Source organism: Rhinolophus sinicus, chromosome 11 (genome assembly GCF_057876585.1).
Source record: "Rhinolophus sinicus isolate RSI-liver-muscle chromosome 11, RSI-T2T, whole genome shotgun sequence".
In the NCBI taxonomy this organism is placed as follows: Eukaryota; Metazoa; Chordata; class Mammalia; order Chiroptera; family Rhinolophidae; genus Rhinolophus; species Rhinolophus sinicus.
Genome location: NC_142511.1, coordinates 12795881 through 12809511, shown reverse-complemented (window position 1 = coordinate 12809511; position 13631 = coordinate 12795881). Strand labels below are relative to the sequence as shown.

The 13631-nt window shown below is 43.6% G+C and overlaps 1 protein-coding gene across 2 annotated transcripts in view; it reads left to right on the top strand.

Annotated features, from left to right (window-relative positions):
• The window catches only part of COLGALT2 (collagen beta(1-O)galactosyltransferase 2), an 86296-nt gene that overhangs the window by 54537 nt on the left and 18128 nt on the right, over positions 1-13631 (top strand). For both annotated transcript variants that reach the window (XM_019739235.3, XM_019739073.3), the window contains exons 5-6: positions 2-206; positions 5347-5466. In XM_019739235.3, coding sequence (XP_019594794.2) covers positions 2-206; positions 5347-5466 — 325 coding nt within the window. The remainder of the gene's footprint in view (position 1; positions 207-5346; positions 5467-13631) is intronic.

The following is a 13631-nucleotide window of genomic DNA, read 5'->3' as shown; positions in this document are numbered from 1 at the left end:
GGGCTTCTACAAACGGACGCCGGACTACATTCAGATTAGAGAATGGAAGAGGATGGGCTGCTTTCCTGTGCCCATGGTCCACTCCACGTTCCTGATTGACCTCAGGAAGGAAGCCTCTGACAAGCTGGTGTTCTATCCCCCGCACCAGGACTACACCTGGACCTTTGATGACATCATCGTCTTCGCCTTCTCCAGCAGGCAAGCGGGTACGGTTTGGTTTATATCCGGTCGGCCTGCCCCCGTGGAAACACTGCCAATAACCAGCTCCTTTGTTTTGTGCATCTTCTTAAAAGCACTGCTATGTGTGGAAGTGGGTTACCTCTTCAGGTAGTGTTAGAGGCAATGAATTAATTGTCTGCAGTAACCGCACCAGCACCCTCTGCGTTGCTGTCCCTGAAAGCACCCATGGCCTCTACCCAGGAATCCAGTCTTTTTTCTGAGCCATGTGGGCATGGTGGTGGTAGTGGGAGCCATGGACAAGTGATGGGTTCTCTGTGGTGCTACTGCATCGCTGTGTCCATTATAGGAGTCCCTTTATGAATTAGAAAACGGTAACAGAGACCCAAACAGCACTGGCAAAGACCCCATACTTAAAAAAATGGAAGTTTATTTCTTCTCAAAAAAGTCTGTTCCACAATGTTTTCAGAGACCCAAGCTCCTTCTCTATTGCTTTTCCATGCTCCATGAGGTATGGTCATTAATTATATGATCCAAGATGTCTCATTAGTATGGATACATTCTAGCCAACTGGTGACAATCAGAGAGGAGAGGGCACTGTCCTTCACCCGACCTTGACGGGTACAATCCAGAAGTTGAACATGTCACTTCTATGCATATCCTATTAGCCAGACTTAGTCACAAAATGACATCTAGCTATAAGGAAGGCTCAGAATGTTGTCTTTATGAAGTATAGAGCCCCAATTCTCTCACTCTAGGAGAAGGAGAGGGCAGATTTGGGGAGGCAACCAGCAATGTATGCCACAGTCCTCAGTCTGGAAGCAAAGACCAGACTTAAGTTTCCAGTGGAGTCTGTAGGCTTTTTGAAGAAGATAAGTCAGTAGGAAGGTAAGTCATTTCTCATGTGTCACCTGCACGTGCAGTCAGGGAGGACGTAATTCACTAAAGCAGTTCAACAGGAAGATACATGACATTCCTAAAGCAAAGGTTTATTCTCCGGATCGTTCAGACCCTCCTGCCAGAAATCAGGTCCCATTATCAATGAGCCAGAAATATGACACTTAATCACTAGCCAAAGTGAGTTTGGGAACCAGGCAGATGGTGAATAAACTCATTGTGCTCATCTAAATTAGTTAGGGTGGATGTGGTCATGCAGACAGCCCAGGTAGCTGAAGCAGGTTGTCGGCAGGTGAGAATGCTAATGCCAATTCAAGCTGCAACTCATCAGACCATCCTTAAACCCACAGGTGTCCCACTCATCTGTGGTGGACTTGGTAGGAGTGAGACTGTTTAGTGGAAATGTGGAAAGAAGGCTGATTTTTCCTCTTAACTGCTAGGGCCATTTAGACCCTTTGGCAAGGTGTAGGCATTTTTTAGGCCTGTGTCAGGGCAAGAGCAAGCTTCTTAGTCTCATGTGGATTGGAAGTTTTCAAGAAGGTTCTTGTGTCGATGTTAATGGAAACTGCTTCTTTCACCTTGGTCTGTGATTTACTCTGACCTCTCCAGGATGGGAAGCAGACTCAGGACCTTCTCATTTCTTTGAGTTGTGCCAGTCCCTGTGCTTCAGAGCTTGAAGTGAGGATGTTCCAAGAAAGTGAACTATTAACATACAGTCATGATGCTTGCTTAACAGAGTCCCCCTTTATAGCCAAACAAGGCATTATTGTGACTCATGCACTAAATTATTATGATAAATTCTTTTAAACCAAGAACTAGATTTAGGGCTGGATGAGTGACACAGGCTAGGTAGGAAAGTTTCAGCTCTGCCCTTTGCTTGGCCTGTTCACTCAGCCTTCATTCTTTATTGGTCAGACTTCTCATAGCTCCTCCCCGAACACAGAAAGCAGATGCTAAGGCCCAAAGCTGTTTGGTGATTCAGTTGGGGAAAAGAGAGGTAGAAAAGGAAGGTGAGAGAATCAGTGCCCTAGGCATGACTTTTGTGCCTAGCATTGTGTTAGGCTCTGTGTTTGGGGAGATAAAACCTTTACATGTGGAAACATAACTAATAGCTCTGAAATAGTGAAAGCTGAGGGTTACATCGTTGGTACAAACTGTGAATAGGTCAGGAGTCAAAACAGGAAAGAATGACTATCATTTGGAGGAGTAAAAAAAAGCTCTCCTAATATCCAAAATTTATAAAGAACTCATACAACTCAACACCAAAAATAACCAAGCAATCCAATTTAAAAAATGAGCAGAGGACCTGAATAGACATTTCTCCACCAAGAAGACATAGAGATGGCCAATAGACATATGAAAAGATGCTCAATGACACTAATAATCAGAGAAGTGCAAATTAAAACCACAATGAGATATCACTTTACACCTGTTAGAATGGTTATAATCAATAAGTCAACAAACACCTATGATATCCAAGATGGCAGCATAGATAAACTCTGTGCTGGCCTCACCCCATGAACACAGCAAAATTGCAACTAAATTACAGAACAATCAACCTGGAGACCCATTTGAGTCTAGCTGAACACACTGTTATAATTAAGGATATAAAGAAGCCACATGGAGACTGGTAGGAGAGGCAGAGACACGAAGTGGGGCCGGCCCCAAACCCCCATGTGGCGGTTGAAAATCGGGAGAGATATCTTAGCTACAGAGGTTCCCCACGAAGGAGAGAGGGACCCCTGCCCACACACCAGACTCCCTAGCCCAGAGTACTGGCGCCAGGAAGAAGAGCCCCCACAACTTCTGGCTGTGAACATCAGTGGGGATTCCAACCGCCCAGGTACCACGGAAGGCTGTGGGAAACCCAGATGTCCTTTTAAAGGGCCCCGCGCAGGTACTCACCCTGGGCTCTGGCGGAAGGATGGTGACTCAGGAGGCGTCAAAGACTTGGGAGAGACTAAGTTGTGTAACTTCAGGCAAGGACTGGCGGGATGGTGCCCATTTTACCTGTGTGGAGCCCTGCTTCCATGCAGCCCGCAGGCAGACGCCATCTTTACTGTGTTGGGCCCGCCCTCTCAGGCCAAATCTGAATCTGATTGGCCTGTGAGCTCCGCTGCAGCACCGTGCTGACTCACTGAGACCCTGCCTCACCCAACTGCGTCCCAGGCACTGAACCATGAGGCAGCTGGCAGTTTCCTCTTCTGGAAGTCAAACACTTTTAACTTCCAGATGATGATACAAGTATAATATTTACACCCATGTTTCTAAATAACATACTCATATTGCTTCGTCTTGCTTTTTGGTTTTACTTTAGGAATAATCTATTGACTCCACTATAGAAGACCAGGAGCTAGCTCGCTGTCCTTCCTTTGCCCGCTCCATGCAAACACCTTCTTCCATCACCCTGTCCTCTCGATATAGTTATGTGGTAATTAAGATAGCGCAATAGTCAGTTGGTTGTTATAATCATGTGAACCTAATTCTGAGCTGTGTCATTTATAGGCCATGGTTAGTTTGTCTTTCTTATCTAACTTAAGAATTGCCTCCTTTTTTTTTTTTTTTTGGCTTAGTTTTATTATTACTAATACAATCCAAAACTGATACCTAATTGTCTAAAACTTCTCATGGAATGGTCAGATTTATCAGGTGTTCCTTTTGTGTTTGTGAAGATGTCTCTTCTGGAGTCTCTAATATACTCTCATCTGTGTGGTGCCACAGCTCTCAACCGGGGACCCCCTTCTCTTCTCTTCTGCATTGACTCTTCTCTTTACTATGTCCCAGGTCTTCCTTGTCGCTTATAATCTTCCTCTTGTGCTCTCCCTTCCTTCTCCTTCTTCTTCCACAGCATCTGGTAACCTTGCTGAGAAAGTGTGTGATAAAAAGTAAATATTTATGATCTTGCATGTCTGAAAATGCCTCCCTTGTCCCCTCACACTTGATGGACTGCTTGGCTAGGTCTCGTCTCCCCTTCTTACTGAAGCTTTGGAAAAGTTGAGTGGTAAAAGGATTGACCTAATTAGGGTAGAGAGGCAATCTAAATATGAAATCATTTTCCTTCTACTTCCTGAATTCATCATGACTTTGCAAGAGGGGACAGTTTGGTTTGAAGTGCCCCACAAGCACTCATGTGGGCAAACAGCAGAGCTAATGAGTTTGCTTGGTGAAGGCAAGAGAAGTGGCAGTGCTTGGTGGACAAGCCCTGATTCAAGCCAGATTCAGCAAAGGGGAGGATAAAAGCTCTTTTCTTCTCCTGTTCTTCTCTGTTAATGCCACGAGACAGCTTCACCTGATTTGGCAGGTGATACAGCTAACTGGAGGAAGTTTCATCTGCACGAAACAGAGAAAGCCCTATGCAGATAATTCTCTCTCTGGAAAGCGTAGATGATTATAGCAATTAACAAATCAGAAGTTTGGACACATAGACCAGAGATTGGCAGACTCATCCTTTTAACTAAGCAAATCTTTTCATTAGTCAGGGCTGTCAGTTCCTGGATCTATATGAGACCATCTTGATTCCTATATTTTTAGCTACCTGGTTGAACACAGATGCTGTATAACTCTTGGAGTTAGGCAGCTGGGACTGTGAAGACCAGTGTTGAATATAAAAGAGGACTGTGGCATATTTCTGGCAGTTTCTTAACAGGACTTGAAATGCAGACTTTCTTTTGTCCCTCTATGAATCTATTATAGACGTTACATGTCCATTGGTTGGCTCCAAATCCATGCCTGCTAAGAGGAGAAACAAAACCAAGGAGAGTCATGGAGAATTTTTAATTTCCTTGTTTTTTTTTTTTTTCTATGTATGCTTAGATTTAACTTCATTAATCTGTCAGCCTTACAGGATTTTCCTGTTTGCTTTCATATCAAATATGCATTTTATTCCTCGTTTTCTCGTTATTTCCTGCAGGTGGATTACAGTGTTCTATTCTGTTTTCTGGAATGGGAATTCCTTGCCTCCCTTTTGATCCCTTCATGTCTTTGTGTTCATTTCAGGCCACAAGTATGCTTTTTCTTCAGAGAGAAAAAATCAATTTCCTCTGAGCTGAAGAATGGCCCAGGGTTTTTATTAGCCCCCAATGCTGTGTTATACTTTCTTAATACAGGAGCATTTTTGAGGTCTCCAGACAGTGCCTGAAACAGCTACTTGTTCCATTTTATTGCCAAACCCAGCATCAGCCACAGTCCAGCCTCTTTTTCCAGAGCTGTTACTACAGTACTAAGAAGTGTGTTTTCTGATTGGCTGGCTTTGTCCCTCTCTTGGGTTCTCAGGCATCCAGATGTACCTCTGCAACCGAGAGCACTACGGCTACCTGCCCATCCCCTTGAAGCCCCATCAGACTCTGCAGGAGGATGTTGACAGCCTCATCCACGTGCAGATAGAAGCAATGAGTGAGTGACCCAGGAGCCTGGTGATGGCTCTTGTCCTACTACCACTGTGACAGCACCAGCCACTTCTCCCCTCTCCCAGGACTGGAATCTCACAGCCATCAGTCTACCTTGGCTATTCATTTGTTCATTTATTCTTGAACGTTTCCTGCGTAAGATATGAATATGACTAAGTCCTTACCCTCAAGGAGCGTCCTGTCCAGGGGGAGAGCTGGGTACACAATTACATTACACACAGTCATAAGGGCTATAACGGTGCTTTGTGGTGTGGATTTAAACTCTAACTTAGCTGCTTTCTAATTCTGTGACTTTGTACTTTGGGTAAGTCATCTAACCTCTTTCACTGTGAAATGGACATAATGAAAACACTTAGCGTTTTGGGGATGATTCTCTATGATATATATAAAAAGGTCTAATAACAATAATTATGATTTGAACTTAATCATGGCTTATGATGTAACAGATAAGCATTTTTTTGGTACATGGTCTCATTAACCCTTATAACAACTCAACGAAAGGGTTTTTTGTTTGTTTTCTAATCCCCATATTAAAGATGAAGAAATGGAGGTGTAATGAGTTTAAGTAACTTGCCCTAGATCATTCTGCTAAACAAATGACACACTGGGATTTGAACCGATCTCACGCTCTTCAGAGCTCACGTCCTTAAACACTGTGTTGTTATTGCCTCTGGGTCTAGCATGAGTTCAGAATTGGTAAATAATCAGAATTGCTCAATAATCAGTAACTACACTAATTATTATGTATCATGTGCAATGGTGGCTGAAAGAGAAAATAACGATGCACCCCACCTAGGGAAGGATGTCGGAAATGGCTTCCCAAAGGAGGGAATATTTGCATTGAATGTTCACGAAGAATCTGTTATTCGTCACTAGAGCATAGGTTGTGCGTATGTGGGTGGGCTGGGGGGAGTTGGAGAGATGCAACGGGAAGGGAGACTAGAAAGTGGGCAGGAATTCAGCCAAAAGGCCCTCTGATGTATAAGAAGGATTTTGGACTTTTCTTGAAAGAAGGGGAGTGTTTAAAGGGATTTTCGCAGAGAAATGTCCAGGTGAAATCTGGATTTAGGATGGCACTCTTGTAGTCAGAGAATGCTGGCTTCAGGCACTCTATTAGTGGCCTCTTCTTTAATTCTTGTATTTGCCTTCTCTAGTTATAGTTTTGTTAAATTTTCAGATTCTGAATTTCAAAAGATAGAACATAATTGGAATAAGAAAATAATTGGAAAATAAACCTTTGAGGGTAATAACGCAGAAATACCGGCCAGAGGACCATGTAGGATTAATAAAAGGATGGCGATGATGAAATCATATCTGTAAAGTGTTCTTAGAAAAGATGAAACAGATGTCAGAAGCATTTTGCACAGCCTCTGGAACCCAGTGAGCAGTAAATAAAGAGCTGCTAATAGACTACAACAAGTGAAGCATTAGAATAGGCATTAGATTCATGTGCAAACATTGAATGCCTACCCAGAATATGTGAACCACTCTATGAGGGTACTGGAAATTCAAAACATTGTATAACCAGTTCTCTCTTTCGGGTGTTAACATTTAAATGGGGAGAGAAAACAGACACAAAAAGACTCCAGTGATGTAGTATACTGCTTTGTGAAAGATATACGAGCAATAGGAAATTTGGAATAGGGAGAGATTGCTGTGGGCTGGTGTGATCTAGGAGAGTGTCAAGTCCCAGGGGTTTTTAAGCTGGGCTTTGATAGCAGTGTGGAATTTAAACCAAAGAAGTGATATGGTGAGGGCACTATAGGCAGAGGAAACAGGCTGAGCTAAGATATTGTTCAAAAAGAATTCCTAGAAGATCCAAGATGGCAGGTTAAGTAGACCCTCTGCCTGCTGCCTCCGAGGATCACACCAAAATTACAAATAAATTATAGAACAATCAACCTCAAGAGTCATCTGAAGACTAGCTGAACAGAACTTATCACTTAGATCTAAAGAACTTACAACTTAGGATCTAAAGAAGAGGCCACCGTGAGGCTGGTAGGAGGGGCGGAGATGCAAAATGGGCTGACGCCAAACCCACAAAGAGTGTTGAACACCCCAAAGGAGGGAGGGGTCCCAGCCCCACACCCGGCTCCCCAGCTAAGGGTTCCTGTACAGGGAAGGGGAGTCCCACAACATCTGGCATTGATAATCAGTGAGGACTCTGACTGTCCATCCTGGTGAGACTGAAGGTGTCTAGACACCCAGACCCCCTCTTAGAGGGACTGCACACAGACTCACTTGCTTGTAAACACTCACCTGGTCTCCCCTGGAGAGGCAGCAACTCGAAAGATGCCAAGACATACAGGGAAAGACTAAGTTGTGAGGCTTCAGTTCGAGGACTGGAGGGACCAGCCATTGTCCTTCTGTGGAGCCTGCCTCACAGGTAGCCTACAGGAGGGCTCCATCTTTTCTATGTTGAACCCTCCCCCAAAAGGCCAAATCTGAGACTGCATTGAGCTAGAAAAATCCACACATGCGCACCACCTTGGTGACACCCTGGGTCCCCGCCATACACAGCTCGTACTGCATCGGCCGGAACACTCTGGACTACGGAGCAGCTGGCCATGCCCCACAAGCTGTGGAAGCCTTTTACAAGCAGTGGACAACCTGCTGCAGCCCAGGAAACTTTTGGTGCTGGGCAGTGACCAAAAACCTGTGCTGCAACTACTCTTGGGCAGCTCTCAGGGATTTGGGAGCTCGAGTCAAGCAGTGGATTGCCAAGGTGTTTTCAGGGCATTTTTGCACAGTGGTCACAGGCCCGGCACCAGTGTAAGAACCAAAACTGCATTAACTTTATAAAAACCACTGCCCATGCCATGTAACTCCCTGGAACCTAGCCCCACCTACCTAGGGCTGCATTACCAGGCACTCTCAATATGGGGTCAACCAGCCTGGCCTGTGCACCTAAGCAGTTCTTTCAACGGCGGAGCCTTATAGGTAGCTGGCAGGTGGCAACAGGCATAGGGGGTCCTGGGCCTTTTGCTAAGCAGCCTCGGGCCCAATACCTGTGACAGCTAGCCTCAGTTCACAGCAAGGCCACCCCCACATGCCTCCAGGTCCAGCACAGGCAGCAACCAACCACATACAGCTATGTAGCTCCTACCAGATAGGCCAAGGCTGGTCACAGACAAGGCTGAAATAGGCCTGTATGGGAGCCCCTTCCAAGAGACACCAGAAACAACACACCCAGAGACCAGCTTCCGACCACACCAGAACACTGCCTGGTTAACCCCACAAAGGACACACCCAAACCAGAGGCATCAGTCCCCCACACAGCAACTCATATAAACTGTGGATAAAGCCAACCCTCACAGTCTGTCAGCCTGGGAGTCAATCCCACTCACTGACACACCAAAAGCAATCCAGGGTCAACTATATCAAGACAATACACATAACACACACAAGGGACATTTCCTCTGGAACACACGCACAGGAAATCAGGGAGATTGCGACATTGGACCACACAGGACATATACTACATAAGGCCACTCCAGCAAAGATGGAGAGATAGAGGAGTTCTGCCTAATACATAGAAGCAAACCCAGAGAGGCAGCCAGAATGAGGAAACAAAGAAACATGTCCTAAATAAAAGAACAGGAAAAACCTCCACAAATGGAAACAAACAGAATGGAGGCAACCAACCTATCAGAAAGAGCGTTTAAAACACTGGCTATGAGAATGCTTAAGGAACTTGGTGAGAATTTCAATAAAGAGATAGTAATTATAAAGAAGGACACAGAAACCATAAAATGAACCAGTCAGAAATAAAGACAACAATAACTGAAATGAAGAATACATTAGAGGAAATCAACAGTAGATTAGATAAAGCAGAGGATCGAATCAGGAGATAAAGAAGCAGAAAACACCTAATCAGAGCGGCAAAAAGAAAGAAAGAATCCAAAAAAATGAAACGAGTTTAAGGGGTGACTGAGACAACATCAAGCGTAACAATATTTGCATCATAGGGGCACCAGAAGGAGAAGAGAGAGACCAAGGAATTGAAAACCTATTGAAGAAATAATGACTGAAACCGTCCCTAACCTGGTGAAGGAACTAGATATACAAGCCCAGGAAGCACAGAGAGTCTCATACAAGATGAGCCCAACAGTCCCACACCAAGACACATCATAATTAAAATGCCGAAGGTTAAAGACAGAGAGAATCTTAAAAGCAGCAAGAGAAAAGCAACTCATTACCTACAAGGGAGCTCCCATAAGACCGTCAGCTGATTTCTCAACTGAAGCTTTGCAGGCTAGAAGGGATTGGCAGAAATATTCAAAGTGATGAAAAATGAGGACCTACAGCAAAGATTACTTCACCCAGCAAAGCTATCATTTGGAATCGGAGGACAGATAAAGAGCTTTCCAGATAAGAAACAGCTGAAGGAGTTCCTCACCACTAAACCAGTATTGCAAGGAATGTTAGAGGGACTTCTTTAAGATAAAAATTAATTAATTAAATAAAAAATATATGCAATGGAATATTGCTCGGCCATGGAAGGGAATGGGTTCTTGACATCTGCGGTGGCATGGATGGACCTGGAGGGCATTGTGCTGAATGAAGTATGTCAGACAGCAAAAGACAGATGCAAGGTGATTTCGCTTATGTGTGGAATCTAAAGAACAGAATAAACGAACAAACAAAACAGAAATAGACTCATAGATACAGAGAAAAACTGATGGTTGCTACCCTGTTTCCCTGAAAATAAGACCTAGCCAGATAATCAGCTCTAATGCGTCTTTTGGAGCAAAAATTAATAAAAGACCAGGTCTTATTTTACTATAAAATAGCAAAATAGGGTCATTAATATAATAATATAATATAATATAATATAATATAATATTAGTATAATATAGTATAGTATAATATAATACTGGGTCTTACATTAATTTTTGCTCCAAAAGATGCTTTAGAGCTGATTGTCCGGCTAGGTCTTATTTTCGGGGAAACACAGTAGATGGAAAAAGGGTTAGGGGGATGGGTGAGAAAGGTGAAGGGATTAGGCAGTATAAATGGGTAGTCACAAAATAGCCATGGGGATGTGAAATGCAGTATGGGGAATATAGTCAATAATATTGTAATAACTATGTATGGTGTCAGATGGGTACTAGCCTTATCGGGGGGATCAATTCATAAATTACATAAATGCCTAACCACTGTGCTGTACAGCTGAAACTAATATAAAATAATACTGAATGTCAATTATAACTAAATACATATGTGTATATATGTGTGTGTGCATATATATATGTATATATACATGTATACATACATATATATATTCACAGGATGTACAGTAACAGCATAGGGAGGGTAGTCAGTGGTATTGTAATAGCTATGTACGGTATCAGATGGGTAGTAGACTTGTTGGGGTTATCACTTTGAGGTGAGGTATGTAAATGTCTAATCATAATCTTGTTTTGTACACCTGAAACTAAAAAAAAAAAAAAAAATCATTCTCACCCTGGAAGAGAGTTGGCTTTAAACAATAGAAGGAAATAAAGTTGGAGAGTTGGGGTGGTTTCACTGTTGTAGTCCTGGAATGCTCAGCTAAAACAGAACGCCCATCCTAAAAGTAGTAAGGAGCCAAGCAAGGTTTCAGAAGAGAGAGTCAGACTATAAGTATTTATTAAACACTACATTCCATGGATTATTCGAGATGCTGGTGAAATAGCAGTGAACAAAGCGACGGAAGCTCTGCCATCAAGGAATTTATATTCCAACACAGAGAGATAGATGACATATCAAGGAAAAATCCACATGGATATTTGGAGGAAGGGTTTTTCAAGCAGAACAACACACATGCAAAGGCTGTTAAGAAAGAGCGTGAGGTGCTCCAGGAACAAAAGGCCAGTGCGGTTGGAATACACAGAATGAGAAATTGAGTAGAAGGAGAGGCAGTCCTGGCGAAGAATTGTCCAGATCATGTGACCACAGTAACGAATTTGGATTTTAGTCTAAGAGTAATGGGATTCCACGCAGGGTGGAGGATGGGCAGTGGCATGATGTGGTTTGTACGTTTAGAAAGATCACTCAGCCTGTGGTACGGACACTAAAGTGTACGGTGAGCAGTACACCTCTCTCGGTGAGAGGTGGTGGTGGTTGAGATGCAGGTTATAGCAGGGAGGTGATGAGAAGCAGGAGGATTGAGGATATATTTTGGTGGTAGAGCCAACAGGACTTACAGAGCCCTGGACGCAGCCCATGAAGGAAAGAAAGGCATCAAGATGACTGCAGGACGTTGGCCCAGTCTACCATTTAATGAAATGGGAAAGGCTTCATGGGAAACGATTTGGGGGGAGAAGTCTCAGTGATGTAAGCTTACTATATTTATTGACCATCTGAATGAAAAGATGAGGAGATTTGGCTATATGAGTCTGGAGTTCAGGGGGAGACTCCAGCTGGAAAGAGACCTTTGAGAGTCATTAGCATTAAAAGGATATTGAAACCATGGAACAGTGTGAACTTGTTTAGTCACAGAACTCTGCAAGAGAAGAGGGCAGGGAGGAGGACAGATCCCCTGGGGGAGATGAACAGCCAGAAAGCTGGAAGGAAAAACTGAGAAGCGTTTCAAGAAGGAGCCAGATGCTGCTGAGAAGCCCAGTAAAACGAGGATACGGAATTGATCATTGGTTCTGTCACGATAGAGATCTGTGATAACCTTGGTAAGAGCCCCTTCGGTGCAATGGTGGGGACATAAGCCCATTGGAGTGGGCTGAAAAGAGGACCATGGGGAGATGAGAAAGTGGAATCTTTTGGGGATGGGGAATAGAGTAATAGAATGGTGGCTGTAACGGCGACAGATCAAGGCAGAGGTTGTTTTACTTTTTGTGTTGTTTATTTTTTAAGATAGGATTTTAGCATGTTTGTATGCTAATGAGAAGTATCCAACATATAAGCGGAACTTGATGATTGTAAGGTTGAAGTCCTTGAGAAAACCCAGCAAAGTTGGAAAGGTTGTCCTAGATCAGAACAGGGGTGCTTCTTCCACTGTGGCTGATGTGTGGACGGCAGAATGTGTAGGTGCGATACAGCTGGGTTTCCTTGAGGTTGAAGGAAATGACAGGTCTAATTAGACTTTGAATATTTTCTCTATGATGTATGTAGTCCAGTCATCAGCTCCAGAGAGATGCAGGAGATTTCAGGAGTGAGAAAATAGATCTCTCAGAGAGAAATCTAATTTTCTATGGAAGTATAATTGCATCATTTGGCAGTGTCGAGTGCCAATTGGACATCTGTGGCTGTACTTTTGAAATGACTCAGTCAAAACAACTGTGTGAATTTCTCTTGCAGTATTTTTCTTGGTGCTGAGTAAGTGGACAATTGAGTTTAACCAGGATTGGGGTTTTACCAAACAAGATCAATGGAAGAGATTCAAGAGTCTTTACAAGGAACAGTCAGAGTGCTAGATCATGAGATCTAGGTTGGGCACTGATAGAAGCAAGGGCATAAAATGGGTGTGATGGACGCACACAAGGTAGTGGGTCCCTGAAAGCATAATTGTTGGTGCTAAGGTTATGGACCTAGAAGTCAACAGGCTCCTGAATGCATCGCTATGTGGATGCTGAGATTTCTCAGAACGATGGCAGGCACAGTGAGACCACGAGCCAGAGGCTGGAGTTGTCAGTGGCTGAAGTCTAGGGTGCTCACATTTCTTCATTGAACCTGGGAGTTTTGAAGGATGAAAGAGAAACAGTGAGTTGTGGGGTATGAGAAAAATCAGCTTCCACTCTGACTGCAAAAGAGAGACAGTGTCTTCAAAAGAAAATCAAGAGACATTCAGGAAAAGTGAAGGGACTGAAAATGCCAGAAAGCTTGTGAATTGCAGATTGCAGACTGGGGTTTCAGAGATCAGACCGGGCGAGTTTCAGTGGGGTGGGAGATGGGGTATAACAATCATGGCTCACACATATTAAAAGCGCTGTGCTCATCACTCTGCGTGTACTTACTCATTAGTACATTAGGAGCGTTACAGAAAATTTGTGGACGAATGACCTGAGGCTAGATCTTTTAAAAGTGATAGAAGTAAATGGGTTATAAGGTATGAAGACATTGGTCTTGCAAATCACAGCATGAGGCAAGGGGAAATCTTAGGTGCTTAGTCTCAGCACCAACATTTGAAAGCAACAGAATGTCATGTAAAGATTA